The following is a 23376-nucleotide window of genomic DNA, read 5'->3' as shown; positions in this document are numbered from 1 at the left end:
CATACTTGACTGGGGATGAGGAAGTTACTTTCTGTGAAGAAGGTGTTACTTCTATGCCTGCAGCAGAATCTCTATGAGCACAGTCTTTCCAAGCACAAGTGAGAAAATACAAGTTTACTTGAGAACAAGGTCTGATCATCACTAACTCCAACAGTCATTGAATGTAATAGTAGGATTGTTAATTGCTGCTCTGAAGGGCTTGGTTCTGGTTCCACAAATCACATTCATGCAAGCTATAGTAGCATTTTGTTTTCTGCCCCAATACTCTGTTACAAGGAAACGTGGTAGCAAAACCAGCAGTGCACAGTGACCCTTTCAGCACTGTGAATACACTGTGTGAGATCCTGAGAAATCTGGCGCAGTGCTCACCACTCAGACAGAGAGGACCCAGTGGTCAGGGTTCTGTGTTCCCTCTCTGGAAAAGTTAAGTGCAGACATCTGGGAAGCAGACAGTGAAGCGAGACAGCCATAGACATTTTGACACTGAGTACTGCGGCTCACAAGTGCAAATATGAATGGTTCGGAAGTTCTTCTTTTGAAAAGCATCAGATTATATCTTGCAGTATCCATGTGATTCCTTGTTTACGGTCAAGTCAAGAATGCAGTGAATTTCCTAAGAATATGTGGGTGGACTCACTCTGTAACCTTCAACCTTTCAAATTCCTCTGGATTGCTGGAGTATTTTTGTCAGTGGTTTTATGGTTAAAGGGCAACTACACTGCTGGTTAAGGGAGAGTTGTCTTAGGTTGCTGCTGAGAGTATAGTAACCTCCACTGTCAGCTTCCCACTAAAGCATAGTGGCAAAACTCTGCAACTGTACCAAAACTAAATTTTCACAGAAAAATAAAAATGTGTAGAGGAAAACCAGCTTACACTGCTCTATGCATCAGTGCTGGCACGCTAATCCAGGTTTATCCCTTGAATGGCCATGTAGTTTCAGTGTCATTTCTGTTAGGAGAAATTTCAATAGAGCTCCGTGTATAGTTGCTTTTTCCTGATGCTTACCTTCAGCTTTTTTTTGAGGAAGAAAATAAATACCTTTACAAGTGCAGCAGAATTCCTGTATTTTACCTAGTTACTCAAAAATGATTAATCACAACTCCTGCACACAAACATGGAGTTTCTAGGACCCAAACTCACTCCAGTGGATACTAATCCACTGATAGTAATTCCTACCAGGGAACCTCCTAAAATTTATTCTGCCTTTCAGTGGGCAGGTTTGGGAGCTCTAATTCAATCAGTTATCAAAGCAGATACCTAACGTGAAGCACATGAGTAATCCGAACAGCTTGTTGATTCAGGCTCAGGAGCAGATGGTTTAGAAAAAGGCTCCTGAGAATGCATTATATATTTGTTTGTTCCATTAGGGCTGTGGCAGAAGGAGATGTTCTTGTGCTGAGGGCATTTGCGTGGGAGTGGTGAGCTCTGGTTTCGTTCCCAGCTCCATTCTCCTGTGTGTCCTTGGGCAAGGTCATTTTACACTTCCATGCCTGAGTTACCCCAACAGCACAAGGCGATGCTCTGGGCCCCCAGTATTTGTGAGCTACTTTATCCACAGGTCTTAAAAGGGCAGTTTGTAAATAACTTAGTTTTATGTCAGAGTTGTCAGGAGGAGCAATGTGGTGAGAGTATTCTGCAGTGTATTTTACAGGGGAGGTGTAGATTTCAAAGTCTGGACTAACAAATCTTTACCATGGGGTCCTTGCCTCTGCTGGGGAGGCTGTTTCATTAGGAGAAAACTTGTGTTCATTTCCGTTTCCCTTGAGCTGTTTTGCAGGAAAATGCAGGCATTTTCTAGTTTAACTTTATCCTAAGCCTGTGGTACACTAACATATAGGGTGCACAGTAGCTACAGGTGTAAAGGGGTAATATCTCTACTTGCACTAGCACTCCTCTCCCTAGGAAAAAGAGCTGCAGGGCGTAGTTTTCCAAGCAAAGCAGCGAGGTCTGCCATGACCCCGAGCCCTGTCAGCGATAGTGCCGAGTTCAGTTATGACCTTTTATGGTTTCGCTTTTCTCCTGCTGATGGATTTCAAATGAAAGCTTTGCCAGTGCTGTCGGCATGGACAGTGTTCAACTGGCTTTTGCAGCATATTAAATACCTTCCCTGGCTAAACAGCTTGTGGAATGGAATTAAATTGTTTCTTTCTGTCTGTTCTTTATCTGGCAGACAAATATCACAATAGCTAATAATAGTATTATACAGTAATATGATAACTGGATTTAGAAAGAAAACAAACCAATTTTGAGAACAGATAAAGAAAACTACTTCAGAGACATTGCTTCAGTGCTGTCTCTGTTCATAAAAGAAAGGGGGAAAAGACTTTTCAGAACCTGTGGTTATACTGTTCTCAGTTTTCAGAGGCTTTCTGCTGGAACAATATCTCTGCTTAAGAGCCAGGGCCATGCAAGCTCCTAATGCACGGCAAAACCTATTGCCTCTCCTTGGCTCAGCCTGACCCTCACAGCAAGTAGCAGAATAATTTCAATTTCCCTGCACTCAGTTAGATAAGGGGATTGCTGCCTTTTTTGGTCTCTTGGAATGGTTCTTGTGTTCTGCGGGCTCTGTAAACTGAGCCATGAGGTCTAGATAGCACAGTCTCATGTCATGTGGGTGTCCTGGATGAGCTGTGGGTTCGCCTCCTCTGCAGAAAGAGAGAAAGTCCCTTTGCTTATGCGAAAGAATTTTCACAGAATCACAGAATATTCTGAGTTGGAAGGGACCCACAAGGATAATCAAGTCCAACCCTTAAGTGAATGGCCTGTACAGGGATTGAACCCACAACAAATTAGCAATATGCTCTAACCAATACAGCACTGCAAAAAGGCAGTGACATCATGTCAAGTTTGTCTGATAAATAGCAATGATTTAAAGGCCAAGCATGCTTATGTTTTATGCTTCTCAGAGTGCACAAATACAAATTAATTAAAGTTTACTTCAGGCTGTATATCAAAACCTGTTTACCAAAATATTTCTGAGAATTTATCTGAGGAAGGAGTGCAGCTGAATTCAGTTTGACAGTAAATAACGAGTGTGTATTTCAGAGCTGGTTTGCTCTTAAAAGTGGCTTAAACATTTCATGTGGGGGCAGCTCATCACATTATCATTTGCCCTAAGTAATACATGCCACAAAGAAGAAACTGGAATCTGACCTCCTTGCTTTTGGGGTAGTAGTAATTTATGCCTCCCCTTGTTGAGAAGCAGGGGTTTTAACCTGTGCCTAGTTTGCTGGAGCACAAAGGGCTACAAAGCAGTAGAGCCCTCCTTCACACCACCTCCAATCTCTCCTTACTCCTCTCCGCTTGTCTTATGGCTCCCAGCACACAGGAGTTGTTCCTGCTGCTTCCTCTGTGCTGCTGGTGTCAGCAGCTTAATGCAGCCCCTGTGCAAACAGTCCCTGAGTCAGGTTTGAGGCCAAATTAGTTTCTTATCCAGCTCCTTTGCCTGCCAGAAGGCCTTGGAAGCCAGCTTGGGGCAACCCTACTCATTCCTAGAGAGATTTATGTGCAAAGGCATTGGAGTTTGTAGGATCTGACCAGGTTCAGCAGGACGGTGTGGATACAGCCAGTCTGATCATGATAATCTAGAATATCCTAAATCTTGATTTAGGGTCTATGTATGTGCCGTAGGTTAGCCAAGGCTGGAGTACGCCAAATTTCACATAGTTAGGATACCTTATGGTGGCTTTTGTTGCATGTAACAGTGAAATTGCAGTTAGAGCTCAATATTTTAAATTAGTTCCTTCTCCTATAGAAATGTGGACTTTTGGATGCTCTCCCTTCCTTCTAGTTCACATATGGGATTGTAGCTATGGATTGCTCCAGAAGAGGAAGAACCAAATTGTGGTCCATTAAAGCCAATGTAAAGCCCTCATAATATAAGTCTGAGTACGAAATGTGTTTGTGCATGTCAAAAACTGCATGTGACATGCAGTGAAATACTGGAGACAGGCAGCTCAGGGACATTAATGGTATAGTAAACACTAAAACAGAAGGACAAAATAGAGAATTGTGCTTGTCTTCCACACCCCTCCTCAGCTCATGGGATGTTTTTATTGGAAGCAGTTAATCGTGCCGATAGAGATTTCATATTCCAGAAGGGAATGTAGTTTGGCAAAATATTCTAGCTTTCAATACCGACAGATGAATACAGGGTAACCTTTAAAATCCCCATAGAATAAACTATTGAGAAACAAAACAGACACATGGAGAGACCATCTGCAGATTCTCTGAATGTGCAGAGCTGTAGAATACCATCCAGTCTGATATCAAGTCATTTTTAAGCATGGTAAAATGGTACATATACATCTGTCATATTAAAAAAGAGCAAAGATTATGCTTTCAGTCCTGTTTATGATATCCCATAGCAGCTACCACAGTATTTATGCACTGAACAGATCTGCAAGCAGCAGCACATGATAGACTTCAAACAGAAACATGCATCTTTCTGGCTCAGTAAAGTCCAGCCAAGGTTGCAGGTTTTCATCTCTGCCTATTGGGAAAAATGCCTTAGGAGTATAGAAATGTTTCCAAGGCTAGCAGATACCAGTCTAAAGCCACACAGCATTTCCTTTGCCACTGCTGTTCCCTTGGCCATGAATGTTTTCTCTGCAGTGCTGACATACCTAAGCCTTGCTTCTGTAAACCATGCTGGCCAGAGGGACTCCAGTTGTCTAGGTGAGTCATGGAAAGAGAGCTCACTGAGGAAACTGAGGGCTAGGAAACTGATTAATCATGCCCAGAGTTTCATTTGGAAACACAAGTGTGTTGAAAGTCAGCAATGAGAGAGTGTATTTTCATGTCCTGCACAGGAAGCAGGCTACTGTGCTCTGCAAATACTGAAACATAGTCGTTCACTTTCTTCATATAAATTCAGTGCACAGCACTAAAGCAACCTAACACTTTGTTTTTAAAGCAACACATACATCCAGGTTTGGCTGTGTGCATAGCAGATGTCAGAGCATCTGCACTGCTTTGACAAACCTCAACAGATGCCTCTGTAAGGTGATGGACTACTGGCCTGGCTTTTTCTTCAAAGTATTTTCCTCCTGCTATCTGCAACCGCTCTGTTCTGTTTGGATTTAGGATAAATTGGCTGTTACTTATTCAAGTTCTATCTGCATTTTGAGATGATGCAGTGATAGTTACATGGGAGGGAAACAAGACACAGGGCTGAATATTCCACTTCTATAAAGATTTTGAGGACAGAAAATCATTCCCAGCAAGGCCTACATGGATAACAAGCCGTAGTGAAGATGCTGTTGCCACTGTCTGACTAAAATCATAGAACCCACGTGTGCCATGGCAGCAGCTCTCTGATGGCTGCTCTGGGTATGGTACAAACGTGCCGATACTGTGAATGGTGTGGGCACTGAATCCTCACTTCTTGCAGCTCCAGGGAGGCTGGGACAGGACCAGTCAGTACAGGCAAGAGGAGTGCTGCTTTTTGGGCATCAGGAGATCAAGATTCAGTTCTCATCTTTAATACAATCTCTCTTTCTTAGACAAATCATGTAACTCCTCTGTGATTCAGTTCATTATATATCTACTCTATAAATTCATGCTTGCTAATAGCCCCTTCCATTCTGCCAGAAAATGAGGTGAGTAAAACATGACCACTAAGCAGGACAATAAGCCTTTCCAGGTCTAAGGACATCTGGTCTCTGCCATGTGTTTAACAAGAGATGTGCTGTATAATGATGACTCCTTGTGGAATGCTGTTTTAAGTGTTGCCAAAATGAATAAAGCTAATCTTGATTCTGGCAGTCACCTTTTCTTCCACCTAGGGGTTCTCATACTGAATGTAGTGGCAGACTCGGTGTCCACCTCCCCTCCTCCCTCTCAGTCTTTTCCCTCATACTTCAAAATTTCTATTTATATGTCTTCTAATATATTTAAGTTGTGGAGGGAGATGTATTTTCCATCTCAACTGAACTAAAGTATTTTTCAGGGAAGTCACTGGGAAATGAAACTTGCGCTCTTCCAAATAGTGAACTGATACTTAACGATCTTGATCAGATTAGACTGTCCCAATTTCCCTCTCTATGAGTTAAAACCACAGCAGTCAGAGGAGAGGTCCCTCTGCCCAAGAACCAAAGGCATGTTTCTGACAAATTGTGGCTATTTCTGTCAGCTCAGTAATTGTCCTAGGAATGATAATTTGAGTATAGAGTGATATAGTCTGTCACAGTGAGGCTTTGATCAAAGTCTACAACAGCTTCCCCCAGTATTTGGATGTTTTTATTGCTGAGAAAGTGGCAGTATTTTTTGGCTGCTTTGTCAGCTCTGCCTTTCCTACAGAGAAAATTATAATGTCCATTAGCAGCTTGAACAAGCAAAATGGGACAGGATTTCATCAGTCCATGTTCAGTGCAACTACTGTTTGTAGCATCTTACACTTTTTATCTTTTTTCTTTTCATTTTCTCTCATTCATCCCATCCTTTGATTTCTCTTTCAAACTTTTGCCACTAGTTCATCCACATCAACATCATCGTTATTTTGTAGGTTTTGCTAGATTATTTCTGAGAGGATTATTTCCAGAGAAGCTATTTGTTCTTTTAAAAGTCTTTTGAAGTGCTTAACTTCCACTGTTATTTTCTAGCAATTTCTTTTAAAAGTCATCATTTTTCTGTCTTAGAAGAACATTAATTTCAATAATTAATCATTAGACTAAATCTTGAAAAAGTCGTATAACTGCAAGGCTTTTGTGTTTTCTCAGGTGTTTGCACAGTTGGCTGGACATCTGCACACCAGATTCTGGTGATATGGAATCTACTCATCTAAATAAGGACTTCTTTAGCAATCCTCTAATTGAGGAAATACAGAAGTTTCTATCTTCTACTTCCTCAACAATGTCCAAAATGCATATGGGATTTTAAAAATCTCACTATTGGAATTATATATTCTAAGTTGAACTCCTTCTTACTGAAAAGTGCATTAGACTTCCAAAAACTGCCCGAAGATGAATTTGTTCATTAAATTGTTGGCAGATAAACCTGTCACCCTTCAAGGCCTTGTTTCCATGCCAACAAACTGGTTCTAGTATTTCTGTACTCAGGTTTATTTGGATGAGTGGCACTTTCTGAGGCTCTGAAAGGCGAGCAGTGGCCCTGAGGTGTGGAAGCAGATGCAGGGAGCTGAAGGAATGGGCGATGGGATTGTTACCGGGGTGTTCCTCCAGGGAAGATCACCAAGGAGGGGTTTGCACTATCGTGGGAGATTGCAGGCATAGCTGGGACTGGTTTTAAGTCTCCCCAGTCTCTACAATGATAGCTGTGAGGCAGAGCAGTGGAATGGAAAGAGAAGGGCTGTGGGCTAGGGCCGGGAATACCCTGATGGAAGTTCTATCCCTGATCCTCACTGCACTGTGTACATTTCTGCAGACAAACCAGACCCACCTGCCGGGACTCCTTGTGCCTCCGACGTACGGAGCTCCTCCCTCACCCTCTCCTGGTACGGCTCCTCCTACGACGGCGGCAGCGCCGTGCAATCCTATACCGTGGAGATCTGGAACTCGGTGGATAACAAATGGACAGACCTCACCACCTGCCGCAGCACCTCCTTCAACGTGCAGGACCTGCAGGCTGACCGCGAGTACAAATTCCGCGTGCGAGCCGCTAACGTGTACGGCATCAGCGAGCCCAGCCAGGAGTCTGAGCTGGTGAAAGTTGGAGAGAAACCAGAAGGTTAGTTCTCCCAAGGAAAAAACATCTCACTGAACTCTTCCTTCAGAGTTCCTTACCGAGGCCAGAGAGCTGCACACCCTCCTTCCCACACATCTCTGTGGTGAACACTTGTGCTGGGTTGTAACTGTGCTCAGGTCCTTCACAGACTTCATTTGGGGGTCAGAGCACATCAGTTTTGCATATTTGCAGTGTGGAAACTTGGCTTCAGGGATCCCAAATCCCTGCCTTGTGAAAGCAAGCACTAATTCTCATTCTGGCTTGCTGTGAGTGCTGGCTGACAGAATTCTGCAGTTCAGTGCACGGGTAATGGGAAATTAAACCTTTCACAGATGTTACACACTCAGTCCGTGCCCAGCTGGAAAATGGTTGGTGGCTTACCTGAAATACACCAACGGACTCATTATAGTTTATACTGGACGCACCATGGAAAAACAAACCATAAACACCATCCCAAATTTGCTTTTGGAAATGATGAATGTGCTTGCTGCTAGCCAAGCACAGAATATGCAGCAGAAAATAAATTGGCACCTCACAGCTAGCTGTATTTCCCATACTTTCAATCCCAGCATACTGGTGCACCTCAGTCCTGTGTCCCCTAGTACAGCCAGCCTGTGAATTCAAGGCTATCCTAATCAGCACCTTGGTTTTGCAGCATTTTGGATGCCAAAAATATTTTTAGGGTTTTTTTGGTTAAAGTTGCATGTACTTCTAAAAATGTTTTTCAGTATCTCTTACTTCTTGATTTTTGCTTAAGATCTTCTCAAAGGGCTTATAGGGAGAGTTGGATCATTGTAGAAATTATTCAGGAACTGGTACAAAACTTGAAACACACAAATACCAGCATTATTTTTCAAAACCAGAAAGTGACCACATATTTTTGTGCACACCTCCATCTACCTTCTGTGCAAAGATGACTTTGATAGTCACCTTACCAAAAAGCCCAGACCAGGAATTACAAATTTTACCATTTTTCCTGTCTTTCTGGAGTGAACTGTGTCTTGTATCTCTCCCTCTTCATTTACATGTGCAGGGCTTTGGAGCTTGAAGTGTTCCACATAACCCTTGCGAAGTTATCTTTGATAAAGAAAGACAAAATGATAGCAAAGCGATGCAGCGTCACACAACTGTGTAAGCCTCTCGAACAAAAGTGAATCATACTTCTCTTCAACTACTAAATGGGATGCATGTTAAGGAATTACTTCCCTCTATTTGTAAGATTTAAAACCAATCTAAATCAAGATGCACCTTCTCTTCAAAGCGGGGAAAATAACATTAGGAGTAGCACTAAAATTGAAAGGAAGCTCCATGGTATTGGCTCTTCATAATAAAATTCCCTGTGTTTGAATGCCCTCTTTCTTTAGTTGCTGGACAAACACCTCCTAGGGTTGGAGACCTGACTCTTGTCTGTATTTTTTCCTAGAGCAACCACTACCTATAATGGACCAAAGCAAACAAGCAGTTTTTCCATTTAAGTCTGAGCATTTTCTTACATAGATTTAGTACAAAAGGCTAAAAAGTGTATGAGTCATTGCAATACACATTAAAAAAAGCAACAAAATTTGTTTTGAGAAAAAGAAAATGTGTTCTGTTAGCAGGAGGGGGGAGGTTGTCTTTGTGCTCTCAATTCCAGGGCTTATTGATTTCAATTATTGCTATTGCAGATAGTGTGGAAAAAAGAGCAAATCATCTAAAGTGTGATTTTTCAAGTGTGTGAATATAAATGGTGCTTTAATTAAAGGCAGTGGAAAATGCATGTGTTGAGCACCTGTCAAAATCAGGGCTTTAAGCTGCCATCTATGTAAACAGCTGAACAACTCTGGATTTTCTAGGCTGATTAGAAAAGGAAGTCTGATTACTGATTTTCATACTGAGGTACAGCACATATTAGCAATGTCAATATGGTCTTAGTGAAGAAAGGCATAGCTAGATTTTCGCTGTGCATTTAAAGAGAAAATAAAGTTGTAAATCTCAACAGATTAAAGCGTGCAGTGCCATGTTTGAGGAAAATTTGGTACTGTTGACTCACTTCTGAGAAAGATTTTAGCACAGCTACTCAACACTGGTACAAGCTCAGATATGTACCACTTAAATAATTTAGGCTTCCACTGGTGGACCAAAATGTTTCTATTCCGTGGCTTCAATGCAGTGTTGCTGCAGAACTGGGCACTGACTTCTTCCCTAAGCAGTATTTGGCAGACATTACCTACTGGCAGCCTGGCTGGGAGCAGCTCCCTCACACAGCCCTTAAAAGGGGAGGAAAATGTGATGTGCTCTGTGCAGGAGGGGTTGTAGCTGAGGAAGGTCTGAGGACAGCTACCCCGGGTAGGGAAGACTCTCTTCCTTCCCTGCTCTTCTGGTAGATCTCTGCAAACCAGCTCATCTGCGCAGGACTACACAAGGGTTGCAACTCCAGAAAAAAAAAAGAGAGGAAGGCTTTAGCAACAGACTTTATCCACTTGATTGGCTTTGCTACCAGCACACAGATGCAGCATTTTGTGTAGGATGTGAAAGGGTGATGCCTCAGACCAGCTATCTGCTCCCCCTGCCCCCTTTATTTCTGTTTTCTTGATGAGAAGAATGGATCCTCTGCATCCATCTGTGCTCTGCAGCCCCTAACAGTGCCCATAGTACTGCATTAATGTTTCATAACACAGATCTGTTGACACAGGGGGGATAAATCCCTTGGTTAGGCTTGCACTCCATGATGGCAAAGTGCAGCTTCAGCAGCTCCAGGAGAATTAACAGGTCACTAGGTAACAAACAGCCTTTGCAGGTTCTCAAATCAGTGGTCACAGCCACGGGTCTTAGGAGCAAGCCCAAGCAGTGTAAGTACTGTGTAACAACATTCCAGCTATAGCCCCTTTCCCCTCGTACCCGCAGGAAAAAAGCAGTGCTACAGGCAGTTCATGTACATAAAAATTAGAAATTAAAATCAGGACACTCAGGCCAGCTTTTCCTCTGGCTTAGATCACTGGGTTCAACTGTCTTGGAGTCTGCCTGCAGAACTAAGGCTCCTTTTGGACCTCAGTGATTACAGAATTCAGCAATGCTCAGGGGAATGCATGCTGTTCAGATTTTCTCAATATCTTCAGTCTGAAAAGTTTGTCTGGATCTTTGCAGGGAATTTTTCATGTACAAACTTGCCTAACTTTTGGCTTCACAACTCAAAAAAGGCACATCAAAACCAAGAAAAAAATGTCATTGAACCAGAAGTGTTATTGATTTTATTGTTTTTAATTTATTTTTTATTTCCCTGAGGTATCCTAAAGGTATTTCTCAGATTACTTTGAACTGATGCAGTATGCTGATGTTTCTAGTAGGCAGGAATAATTGACAAATACTGCAAACCACAGGAACTTGATTTATTCAGAAACGGTGAGTGGACTGTGACTGGATAGTCAATAGTGATGAAGAAGTGGTGAAGAGATTTTAATTATGAAGTTAATGCACAAGCTCCCCAACTGCTTTTTGCTGCTTTGCCATAGGGTCTATCCATTGTCTATGTCACTGTGAATAATCTGAATACCTGAACTTAGTGCCATATCCCATATAAAAATTTATTCATGTGTTTTTATTTTTGTCACAGAACCTAAAGAGGATGAAGCGGAGCTATCTGACGATGGTAAGAAGTGCATGTTTTAAACAGGACCAATGCAAACCTGTGCTCTTCATCCATGTTTTCTGGAGGATTTTAATCATGGTCCTTAATGCTTATTTTTAGAGGGGAAAGAAACAGAGGTCGAATACCGGACGGTTACGATCAACACTGAGCAGAAGGTGTCTGATGTCTATAACATCGAAGAAAGACTGGGATCGTAAGTACTGGGCTGTGCTTTTGAAGACACACAGTTTTCAAGGCTAGCAGCCAGTGGTAAAGATCATGGGCATTTATTTTTTGTCTTGCACTTCCAACATCCCAGTTGGGCTCCTTTGTTGCAGTAAAAATAGATTTCGACATACGTTGGCCTCCACTGCATAAAGATCCTTTGCTCCTATTAGCTGATAATTTTAAATAGGCACTACGTGTACTTCTGGCAAGGAAAATGGAGCCCACAACTGAACGAAGCTAGAGGATTCATTCGTTTTTCAGTGTCCTAAAAGCTATCTGGGGAAAAAAAAAAAGGTACACATTGTGTACTTGCATTTCCATTATATCCATTAGTGGTAATAAGATTATCCTGCCTACGGGCTGGAATCTCTGTTGACAGCAGCCATAATCCCAAGAGCATTAATACTATTGCTGAGAGAAGGTCAGTGATTAGCCTGGCTGTGTTTCTCAGGGCCCCAGCTCGTGGTGGTGTGAACTGCAGGCCATGATAATCTTTCAGTGATCGGTGCTGAAGGCCAGGGGATCCTCTGTGCTGCCTTGAACAAATCCTGAGAAGTGTAACACAGAGCTAGAATAGTACGTTACAGCAAAGGGAAACAACAGCACTGAAGCCTTGAGCATTCAGATTCTGATTTCACCTAAATCCTGTACCTGAGATGTCCCATCGCCTTCAGAGGTGTGTGACCTATAGAAAACTGTGTGCAGAAAGACCTGAATTAAAGCCTGGTAGGAGTCCACATTTTTGAACCTCCTATATGAGACCTGTTAACTGGAATGGCAGAATATCTCTAAACGTGGTGTGGTATTCTTTCAAATGTTTTTGCAGATCAGTATAGAATAATACTTGATACTAAGACATTTTTTATTTCAGAATAGAATGGTTGTGCTGGAATATTTAGGAGAGTGTTGTGCTGGAATATTTCGTAAATTGTTGCTATTTGTGGTGGCCCATATATTGCAAAAATATATTTTATGGAAATAGTTATATATTTTCAGGGGAAAATTTGGACAAGTCTTCAGGCTTGTTGAAAAGAAGAATGGAAAAGTTTGGGCAGGAAAATTTTTCAAAGCATATTCTGCTAAGGAAAAAGAAAACATAAGGGAAGAAATCAGCATCATGAACTGCCTACACCATCCAAAACTTGTCCAGTGTGTAGATGCCTTTGAAGAAAAAGCCAACATCGTTATGGTTTTGGAAATGTAAGTATAAAGCAGAGCACACTAACAAAGTTAATAATGTTGAAAATAATTGTGTGTACAAAAGTAGCAACTTACAGACACAGGACTGTCAAACGCTTCAGGATTTGCAGGGCCTGGATTTCAGATCTTGCAAGTTTTTCTAATTATTTATCCAACTTGTTTAAACTGTGTAAGTGAATCTCTGTTAATCTCTGAAAAATCAATCAAATTGTGCTACAGTTGTTATTGTCTAGTTTGCTTGTTTCTTAAAGTACATGTGGTGGGGTTTGGAGTTTTACTGCCTGCTTGGGAGAGGTGAGAACAAAGGCAGCTGCATTTTGGACTTTCATTTAGAACCAAAAATGTGTTTAAAGAGGAGAATATTTTTTACTAAAAAAAAAGTTCTAAATATGTGTTGAACAGTCTTAACAAACAATAATGGCCAATATTACCAGTGTTTACAGCATCCATCATGCACCTGCTTAGTGTGAACCCCATACTTGTGGCAGTACCAGCTGGAAAGAAAATTAAATCCTGATCTGTGCTGATGCTTTTCCCAAAAAGTTACTTTAGTTACAGTTCTGCTGCCACATCGACTTCATGTGTTCTCTGATGCAAGGAGAAGCAGTTTTTTTGCTGGCTGGAAGTTCTAAGTAAGGTAAAAATTGTCTGAGGCAAAAGAGACTCTGTGTCTATTTTGCTTGCTTGGCACTTGCTTAGATTATGTGCAAACTACTACTGCACTGGCATATTTCAGAGATTGGATTTTACAACCCTGGAACTTATGTGCAGGAAGGTGTTTTTATTTTTAAATTGAGCAGTTGAGCAAACTGATGATGGTAAGGGAAGGGAACCCTACATAGCTTGGAACTGAGAGCTGGCAGGCCTAATGGAAAACTGGGAGATGTATAAAGAGTCTGGAATAGCATATGGCTTTTACACTCCATTAGTTCCCCCCAACGGCAAAAGGGTTTTACTCTTTAAAAATGGAGAAAACTGCAATCAAATTTAAAGTAGTTTTGTAACCACTAGGATGTGGTTTTAGTTTGGGGTGGCCAACTTTTCTGTTTTTTGAGGCCCCCCTGACCATTTCCATTATGTGGAGCAGCAACAGAGCAGGTCTGGGCAGTGAGGTGCTCATGTGGCACCTCGTGTCAGGTGACTTGGTAGCCTCTCTACTGTCTTGTTACCCAGCTGACACAGTCCCAGACCAACAACTGCCCCTGGATTGGTAAAGAGCCTCCAAGGGATCATTTCTGCTGTAGCTATTAATGTAATATTTATTTGCATATCAAAGAAGTTGTGGGAAATACCTTGAAGAGTTCTTACAATCCAAGCTGTTTCATTTCCATTACAGTGTAAATGCATGGATTTCAAATAAATCAAGCTCACTTGCTATCAGACTCCTTCAAATCAGATTTTAGCAGTGACTGGCATTTAGGAGCTCCCCTTCTACTCAAACTGACGAGAAGCACCCTTTGATTTTTCTTCCTGATATTTATTCTAAATTGTTCATTTTAATTTTATTACCATACCTTTCCTGGAACCTTTCAAACTTCATACTCTCTGCTTTTAATATTTCTCATTACACTATTTTATATGGTTTGATTTCATATTCAAAATAAAATCAGATTTTTTTTATTACTTTTAAATTAAACACTATAATGATGTGCTCTTGCCTGGAAACCTTTCCATCTAACATTTACTGGAAGTCAGAGGCAAATCTCAGGCATTTCCCTTTCAAATATAGGAACATATTGGTTCCACCATAAGAATCTCAGTGGAAAAAGTAAATCTGAAAATAGTAGCATGTTGTCACTTTAATTCAGCACTGGGGGCTAAGTGCCTCAAAGTTTTATATACTTCAGATAGTCAGTTTATTTTTACATAGATCAGAATGAGATTATTGTATTGCAAATTAAGATTGTTGGAGGAAAATCTCAGCACTAAGTTCTGTCATTTGATGTGATTTAAGCTAGTACAAGTTACTTGGGGTTTTTTTTCTTTTTTTTCTAAGGTAGATTTTTGAAAATCCAGTTGAGTATTTGCCTGGGCAACTCCAAGGTTGATTCTTCTCACTGTTCCTACTGGACCAAAACCTTAGATGTGTATTCTGTGATTCCATAGATAAGAATATTTTCCCAAATGACTCACGCAGAGAAGACTGAAAAGAGGACAATCCAGAAAAAGTAGAGATTTGGATTCTGTACTAGTTGTGACTGTTTGAACAAAGCCAACTTCTCCTTCTGTGTGTGTGCAGAACATCATCCACACTGATTTTCTTCAGCTTCCTAACCTGGCAAGAATCAAACTGGATTTGGCTTCTGATATAAATGCAACAGTATTCATCCCATAAATGCATTGCAGTTTATTCCGTCATTGCTACCAGAATGTTGAGAGCTCCCGTGGTAAAAACAGCAGACAGGTGTATTATCAGTGGTTCATTTACAAAAAATATGCTAAAAAGTGGTGCTTGAGACAATGCTTCGATTTCTGAAACGTTTTCCCTTTAGGGATCTGAAAAGGGTGGCACTTTTATAGTACAAATAAGTCGTCACTGTCTGCATTAAACATTCAGAAACAACTGGTGCATTTTGGTATGAGGATGATAATCATTTGGAGTTGCAGGATACTCCAGCTATAAACATTTTGCCTGCAGATGTTTTCATAAACACCCATATTGGTTAATGTCTTAGCAAAGCAACAACACACTATATCCCCTGAATGTTTATTCAACAGGTCTGGCAATAGTCTTGCTTTATGTTAAAAATGTGCTCTAATCCAACAGAACCTCTCAGTTTGTCAAGCATATGCTCTTCTTACTATTTTCATATTCATAGGAAATCGCAAAAGTATTTCTAATTACATATTTTCTAAAATTTTATAGCCAAAGCAAGAAATGCATCCAGATCTTCAGATGTTTCAAATTCAGTTTGAGGGTACATGAGGGATATAATCGTGTTTCTGGAAACCTGCAAACATGGCAAGGCTGCTTTTCAGTTGTGTGTTTTCCTTCTGTAACTGAAATGTGCAATTGCATTTGGCAATAACCATGAATGCTGCAAAATATTAAACCATATAAAGACCTTGGTGTGTTTAATTTCTAAAAGCAAAACTGCTCTTCACTGTGGGCTCCTTCCTTTATGGGTCATTCACCCACAGCATAAGAAAAAAGTATTTCCCATCTTTGGATGCAAGCAGATAAACCAGTTGAGTGGTTACTCAAAATTTAAAAAAAAAAAAAATCAACAAAAAAACCCCAAAGAAACAAAACAAAACACTAACTCAAACAAAAACAGAATGAAAAAATCACCAAGCCAAATAAGCCACAACTTAAATTGTGCTTTATTAAATCTAAGTTAAAAATGTCCCACTTCAGTTGCACAAAGAGTTCAATCCAGGAGATGCTACCCTGGAAAGACCAATTATTTCACATCCTAAATTAGCATAAAAATGGAATTGACCTACAAGGAGTGTGATGAGTGCTCAGCTAAAAATACCAGCACAGAAAGTGTTGTGGGTTATATCCTTCTCCTGTCATAGCTGAGGAGGAAATTCCCTCTGAGCTCACTTGGGTCAGTAATTTACCCTTTGAGCTTTGCATTCCAGTTTACCATATCATCGGAATTCTTCCTCCCTCAGCCTTTGTCACTGTCAATCTCTCTTCTCCCTGAATTTTTGTTCATCTGCTTGCAGTTTTGTCCTCTTTCCCTGGGACCCATTCCATGTATTTTAGTTCTATTTCTAAATTATGTTGTCTGCACTTGTGCAGTGGTTGATCATAGGAGGGAAGGAAGGAGTGGGAAGTGTGTGCTCGGAGTTGGGAGCAGTGTTATGAGCTCGCGTGTGCAGGGTGGCAATCACAGAGCACACACTTCACTGTCAGCTGCAGGTGACACAGTCCTAGAGGCAGGATGTAAATCCCTCCTGCCTGACCAACAACATCAGTGTTTCCCAGTCCTCACCTGCAACAGAGATTCAGAACAGAAAACATCTTTTGATTAATACCACACACAAGAGGGGATTTTTCCCACGTGACCCTTGTGTCCATGGAAAATGCCATTATAAAACACAGATTGCATCCTGAAGTGACTTCTGCAAGCTTGAACTCTCTGCATTGCTGTGAAAAGACAGCCTGATTATTCCCCAAATGAATATGTTACAGAAGTCTCTTTTTGTTCTGTCTTTCATAGGGTTTCTGGAGGAGAACTCTTTGAACGAATCATTGATGAAGACTTTGAATTGACAGAGAGAGAGTGCATTAAATACATGAAGCAGATTTCAGAAGGAGTTCAATACATTCATAAGCAGGGTATTGTCCACTTGGATTTGAAGCCAGAAAATATTATGTGTGTCAACAAGACTGGTACAAGTATCAAACTCATTGACTTTGGACTTGCAAGAAGATTAGGTAATGAATTCTCTGCCTTTTTCAGTATCACAGGGGGAGAGGGCAGGACAAACAGTAATTCGTGCTACCTATTATATAGAGAGTAAATAGATGTTTCCTATAAATATTTGTGGTTTCAGGAAAAAAATAGAAAAGGGAAAAAGAAGACATTCAAGAATGAGAGTAGGGCACCTCATCTTCAAGAGGAGTTTGCAGTGAGGTGTACAGAATCTACCTGTCTGTTTCTACAGCAGGGTATCCCTGTAGATTCCACTTAAAATACACAGTAATACTAATATTAAAAAATATTTACATTTGGTACCATGAAGCACTAACTCTTTAACTAAATACTTCATGAATACTGCAAATCCTTGAAACATTTTTAACAGCAGAAATTAAGGTGATGCTCTAGAAGCCTTTCAGATAATTACAGCAATTTTACATTTTCCCATCATTTTTATCATTTCTTATCTTAAACAGCAGGATATTGTCATACATGTTAAAGAGGAATTCTATAAAGAGCTGTGTAATGGCACTACTTTAAAATAATGCAACAGGGGGAAATTCCATTTGACAAGCCCTTCCTCCTCCTAGGCTGCTTTTTAGCTACTTTCGGTCATTCATTTTGGTCTAAGCTTCCAACATGCTCTGAAACTTGAAAGCCAAAGACCTTCAAAGGTTCTTGTCTTCATAATGTTCAGCAATAAAAAGCAGCCCTTCAGTTGTATTTTCAGTGTTAAAAAATACCAACATCCTACACTGATCTTTTTTCATCTTGTATCTGCACAAAAGAAATAAAAATCATTCCAGGAATTAAAAGGAACAAAAATAGTTTATGAACCTGTTACACTGGGACAACTGAGACTTGTGACTCTCCTGACATTAATTGATTGGGACAGCTTATATGAATTCTTACTCTCTTTATAACGGGACCCACAGCTGGATTCTTACTTGAAATCTTTTGCCTTAAAAAATTTTAATACTTATTACAAAGTAAATAATGATTTTCAATAGAGTACAGGTGAATTACTACTATCTATCTTTTGTTATCTGCCTAAATGCAGCTTATCCTACTTCATTCAACACTTGAGTAATAGACTACTACATTCCCAAGAGTATAATTCCACTAAAACAAATCAGGAATGGTTTGTTGAATGAATAAGGGAAGTCTGCTTTGAAGAATTTTAGATGATGTTCTGCTCCAAAAGTGTATTAAATGAATCTTGGTCACATGGACACTGTCAACTCGGAGATAAGATGTTTATTTTATTTATTAAAAAAAGAGATAACTGCCATTTTTGTTCCTTCACCAATACAGAGCCAGTAGTGTTCTGGGGGCATGAACTGGTTCAGTTCTTGTTCAGGAAACAGATGAACTGTTAACTAAGTTCCAGTGCTGGTGTTTTTGTGTGAGAGGTGTGGGAAAGATTTCAGCCCATGATGTTCCAGCTGTCAGCCTGAAAACTGTACATTTACTGCTGCACTGAGTGGATTTCATCAACAAGAGATATAAAGTAAACAAGAATGGCCTTTTTATAGAAACTTCTTCAGCCACCTTCTTAACTTCAGACCACAGTTAAACCCACGTTTAGCAAACAGAAGATCCTATTTTCAGTGGCCTGTTCATATCCATCAGCTTTCCCACTCCTCTGTTAATCTTGTGGCATCACAGTGCATGGCATGGCTGGCACCAGCTTGTGAGCTGCCCCAGTGGTGCCCTAGGAAGGAAATCTCTAAACTCCAGATAACTTCTCTCGATGTGGAAGGATGAGAGCTGTGGGCACTAATGCTGATTCTGATTTTATGATACCGTACATTTGTTTGGCTTCATATGCTGCTAGTTCTTGGCAGGTTCCATTGTAGGTATTTGCTATTCATCAGCCTGCCATTCTGGGTTACTCCATCGTGGGTGGCATTCCCTAGGAAGAGAAAGGTCCTTTCCATTCCAGGCCCAGAAAGCATAAGCACTGTTTTAATTGCAACAAAGAATTGTAACATTTCAGTTGAGATGGTTTCCAAGAGTAAAAAGAAACTTTTACTGTTTCATTTACTTACAAAAACAGCTAAAACACTTCACTAATGCCTTCTTCTTGCCAGTCGTCTTATGTGGTGCACTGAGGGCACATTCCTCCTCCTTGTGTTCCTTCAAGCTTTGTGGCTTTGAAATTGGCTGTCGAATTCACTTTGGCATTGATAGATGTGGGATTAGAGCCCTCATCCTACAGACCTGACCCTGACTGAGCAGAAACTGCTCAGCCAAGGGATTGCTGAAGGGAGCAGTGGCTGATTCTGCGCTTCACCTTCTGAGATTCGACTTTTTGTAACTAGTGCAAACTAGTGCCTCTAAAAATTCAGTGTTTTGATCAGTTTTAAATATATTAGGATCAGCTCCTTCTGCAGTCATCTTCTGAAGCTAATTAGTTCTCTTGCACTGTCAGGAAATACCAAAGCTGCAGTGGGATATTTTCCTGACCTTTTTTGGTGTGCTGAGGAACACATGTAGAAAATTGTTTAAGATAAACTTCTTGAGGAGAAAAGAGAATGGTTTTTGAGTACTGTAAAGATATATTTTTTAATCAGTTGATTATACACAGTGTCAGCAACAGTTTCCAGCTAGCTTGTCAGCTTTCTATCTGAACTAAGGGATATTCAAACACAGATCTTACTTGTGTACTACGCTTGTAAACAACTGGGTAAAGACTTGACATATAACTGCATAGAAAGGGTCTTACTCTTTTCCTGTCTTTTTTCTTTTATACACAGAAATGCTGTGTCAGTTTTTTCACACTCTGTGCTTGCACTCAAATGCCATGTTTTCAAAAAAAACCCCACATTTCTCTGACCTGTGGGCAGCACATTTCATACACCAGCCTTTTGCATACACAGTTGCTCACGGTAGTTTACACAGTGCACAGAAAAGCCTCCAAACTTGGATGTGAAAATCTGAGCCTGAGACTTGGATGATCATGATGAAGCTTTTAGAAAACAGGTTCATTGTGATAAATATCAGTAATTTCTTGTAAGGACAGTTTGAAAGAAGAATATAAATTGTTGACTTTAGAATGAAGGTGGATGGGAAAATGGGATCTTAGGCTTCTTGTTGGCACTTTGAAAAGGAAGGTGATCTCCTACTCTTCATTGCCACTGTGGAGAAAAGGCTAAGTTATTTTAGATGCCATGTTAGAAAAAGGATCATACATTTTGCAGCAAGAAAACTCTGATTATGTGACTGTAGGGATATTGTGGAATACTTCTTGAATGTGCTTTCTAAAGGATAGTCAGTGAGCAGGAGGGTCTTGATGTTGGTGAACTTTCATGAGAGGATCTCTGTTATTTCCTGCAGCAGCTCCCAGTCATTCTTCTCTCTGTTTCTGTCTCTGAAAATGGTGGGAGCAGGAAAAACACCTGAAAATGAGGTTTCTGCAATTCATTTACTATAACCATACCTGAGCAGAGCAAAAAAAAGGGTGTTACAGCATCTAAAAGGGGAAGCTGGCACAACTGCAAGTAAATTGTTGTGGTTGTGCTCAAACGTTGCCTCAAGCATTGTGTTCAATCATTAGGCAAGTTATTAACCCCATATATGTTTCAGATTTCATTTGGTAAGTTGGGAATTTGTGTTCCTCAAAAGAGAACTCTTTCCGGTGTTTGATCACCTTTCATGAAATGCCTTAAGAGCTTTCAATGGAGCTAAGTTTGGAGTGGAGTCTGTACTGGGATCAGTATTTATGCTGCAAAACTTGGTAAATTAAGTTCCGGTAAATCAAAAAATTCTATTCTAATTCAGTGTTGTGGACAAGTTGCTTCTTTCGTAGACTTCTCAAAACTTTGATTTGCTGTTGTTTGAGGATTTTTTTAGCTTTTCTCTTTATTATAGAGCTGCAAATCCCTGTAATCCTTCATGGTAACCTTAACAGGAGCAGGACTGGAATGTGTCACATGTATTTGCCTTCCCATCCATATCTGTTTTGTTTAGATGGTAATCTCTTTGGCAGAGCAATGGTCCCCCACTAGGACATTCTACTGTGCCTAATCTGGCTGCTGCTCTTGCACAAAAGATAAACCTAATGCAATGAATCTCACTTGAGGCATACACTGATGGTTCAGGCAGATGTGCAGACGGGACATGAGTTTTTCAACCTAAACCCAAGCTGTTTCAAGTCAGACACAATTTATATTCTGACATTTTCCTATTTTTACAATACAATTCTGTTACTGGGCTGTGGGTTTTTCCCCCCAGTCCCTAAAGTATTCCTTAGTTTTCTTTCTTTCTGACCTTAATTATTCTTTTCTTCTTCCCAAGAAGAAGAAAAGAATAAGCATGGATGAAAATGAGCCTGCTGAGATTTGCCTAAGAATTTCTAACTTAATGACTCTGTGTTTCACACTATACTAGAGGGTAGACTTATCATTCACTTGCACACTGGCAGCATAATTTGGCAGTAATTGGTTATGAACAGGTTTTTCTCCTACCTCCATCACTGCATTTTCCAGCAGGGAAATACTGGTGGGTCTGCACAAGAATGTCAAGCCACCTCACCTGTCTCATGACCTCATTCTTTCAGTTCATATTGGTATCATTAGCTTCACTGTAAATGATTTTAAAAGCATCCACAGAGTGTTTAAGCAGAGCAAATCTAGAATACTTGTGCTTCAGGCCAGCTGAATGGAAGTCTGGAGCAGCTGGTGACTGACAGCTGGTGTTTGTGCTTCCCCTTCACCACGGGTGTGCTTGTAGACAGCCTGGTTTTAAAAGCATGCCCAAGTCCAGTATTACCTGTGAGGTAATGATCTGACTGGTGCACATCATCTGCTCCTTCTCTTGTTTCACTGCTGGCCTGTGCCACTTCAAATTTAAGAGGCATGCAACCCACTATTGATTTTTTTTCCTGTTTACACTAGAAGAAAATGTGTTGGATTGAAATAGTTATTTCCTATTGTTATAATTTTAGCACTACTGCTTCTCTTTGCCACGACATGCAGAGTCCCAAGCTTTGATAAATGTTCAATAACTTGTGAAAAATGTAGCTTTTTTCTGACACTGGAGTCCTGCAGTTCTCTCGTGCAACTGCTAAAGGGATGGAGGTTTAAACACTTTTTTACTTCAGGATGTATAAATCTGAATTAAGTACTGATGGCTCTCCTTTTTCATTGATTTGGTCTTGTGGAAGCTCCTTGCAATAGGAACCTTCTTATGTGCCTTGTTCACTGCTGTGCATTTAATAAATTATTCTTTATTGCTAGACATGTATCAGCTAAGAAAACAGCAATTCAGGCATCATTTATTTCTTCTGATGCAGATCTTTAACAAAATCGTGAATATTAGGGCAAGTCTGGTTACTGGACAATAATTTAAAAAAAAAAAATCTCTATGCGGCAGTTAATGGTTTTCTCTTCCATTCTTCACAGAAAATTCAGGCGATCTGAAAGTTCTCTTTGGGACACCTGAGTTTGTGGCTCCAGAAGTTATAAACTATGAACCTATTGGATATGAAACAGATATGTGGAGTATAGGAGTTATCTGCTACATTTTGTGAGTACTTTTCTATTCTTAAATTCACAAATTCTGACAGTTGCTGACAATACAAAATTTTCATCAACTCCTAAAGTTTTCAGGCCATTCGTGTTGTAATTAGCAGCCTCCAGCATGTTTAATGAAACTTTGCTGTTCTCTGAAGGGTGCAATTGGTAAACTGCAGAACTGGAAGTTTTGGAAATTCAACTGTCTGGTGTTGTACCTCTTACATCATAAACCAGCGATGCTTCATCACATTTTAAAAGACAATATGACTGTTTTATTATTAACTTCAAACTCCTTTCCAGATGTTAAAGAGAAATATTTTGGCATGCACTAATAACCAATAATTTCCATTCTTTTATTCCATGAGGGACAATTTTTGTGAAATTTTGGGATCTCGTGGGACACATTGAAGTATCCCAGCATTACCATATCTGTTCACAGTGCATTTTCATTTATTACCAAGCACAAGCCACTGTATAAATACATTTTATAAGCAGCATGGATTAAGCTTTTGGAGACACTTTAGAGGATGCTTGGCTGCAGCTCTTGGTTGCATATTTCAGTATTAGATTTTATATTTATATATGATTTGATACAGCATGATTATAAACATCAGTGAATCTAGAGAAATGTGTATGGAAATAGTGTCTCCGTAGTGGTTTTCTTCCAGCAGTGATTTTACACGTTCAATGCCATATAAACAAGTGAAAAGAGCTTAGTTTGGAGCGTGGTTCCTTCTCCCTTGCTCCAACTTCAGTAGTAAGTCAGTGG

General features: G+C 40.3%; 1 protein-coding gene across 2 annotated transcripts in view; it reads left to right on the top strand.

Annotated features, from left to right (window-relative positions):
* The window catches only part of MYLK (myosin light chain kinase), a 197323-nt gene that overhangs the window by 159625 nt on the left and 14322 nt on the right, over positions 1-23376 (top strand). For both annotated transcript variants that reach the window (XM_066190273.1, XM_066190274.1), the window contains 6 exons: positions 7384-7686; positions 11273-11308; positions 11408-11501; positions 12512-12715; positions 16888-17105; positions 22494-22617. In XM_066190273.1, coding sequence (XP_066046370.1) covers positions 7384-7686; positions 11273-11308; positions 11408-11501; positions 12512-12715; positions 16888-17105; positions 22494-22617 — 979 coding nt within the window. The remainder of the gene's footprint in view (positions 1-7383; positions 7687-11272; positions 11309-11407; positions 11502-12511; positions 12716-16887; positions 17106-22493; positions 22618-23376) is intronic.

Source organism: Chamaea fasciata, unplaced genomic scaffold (assembly GCF_029207755.1).
Source record: "Chamaea fasciata isolate MVZ Bird 193981 ecotype frontalis unplaced genomic scaffold, bChaFas1.0.hap1 SCAF_8, whole genome shotgun sequence".
In the NCBI taxonomy this organism is placed as follows: domain Eukaryota; kingdom Metazoa; phylum Chordata; class Aves; order Passeriformes; family Sylviidae; genus Chamaea; species Chamaea fasciata.
Note: the sequence above shows the minus strand (reverse complement) of the source record. Positions and strands in the feature narration are given on the sequence as shown.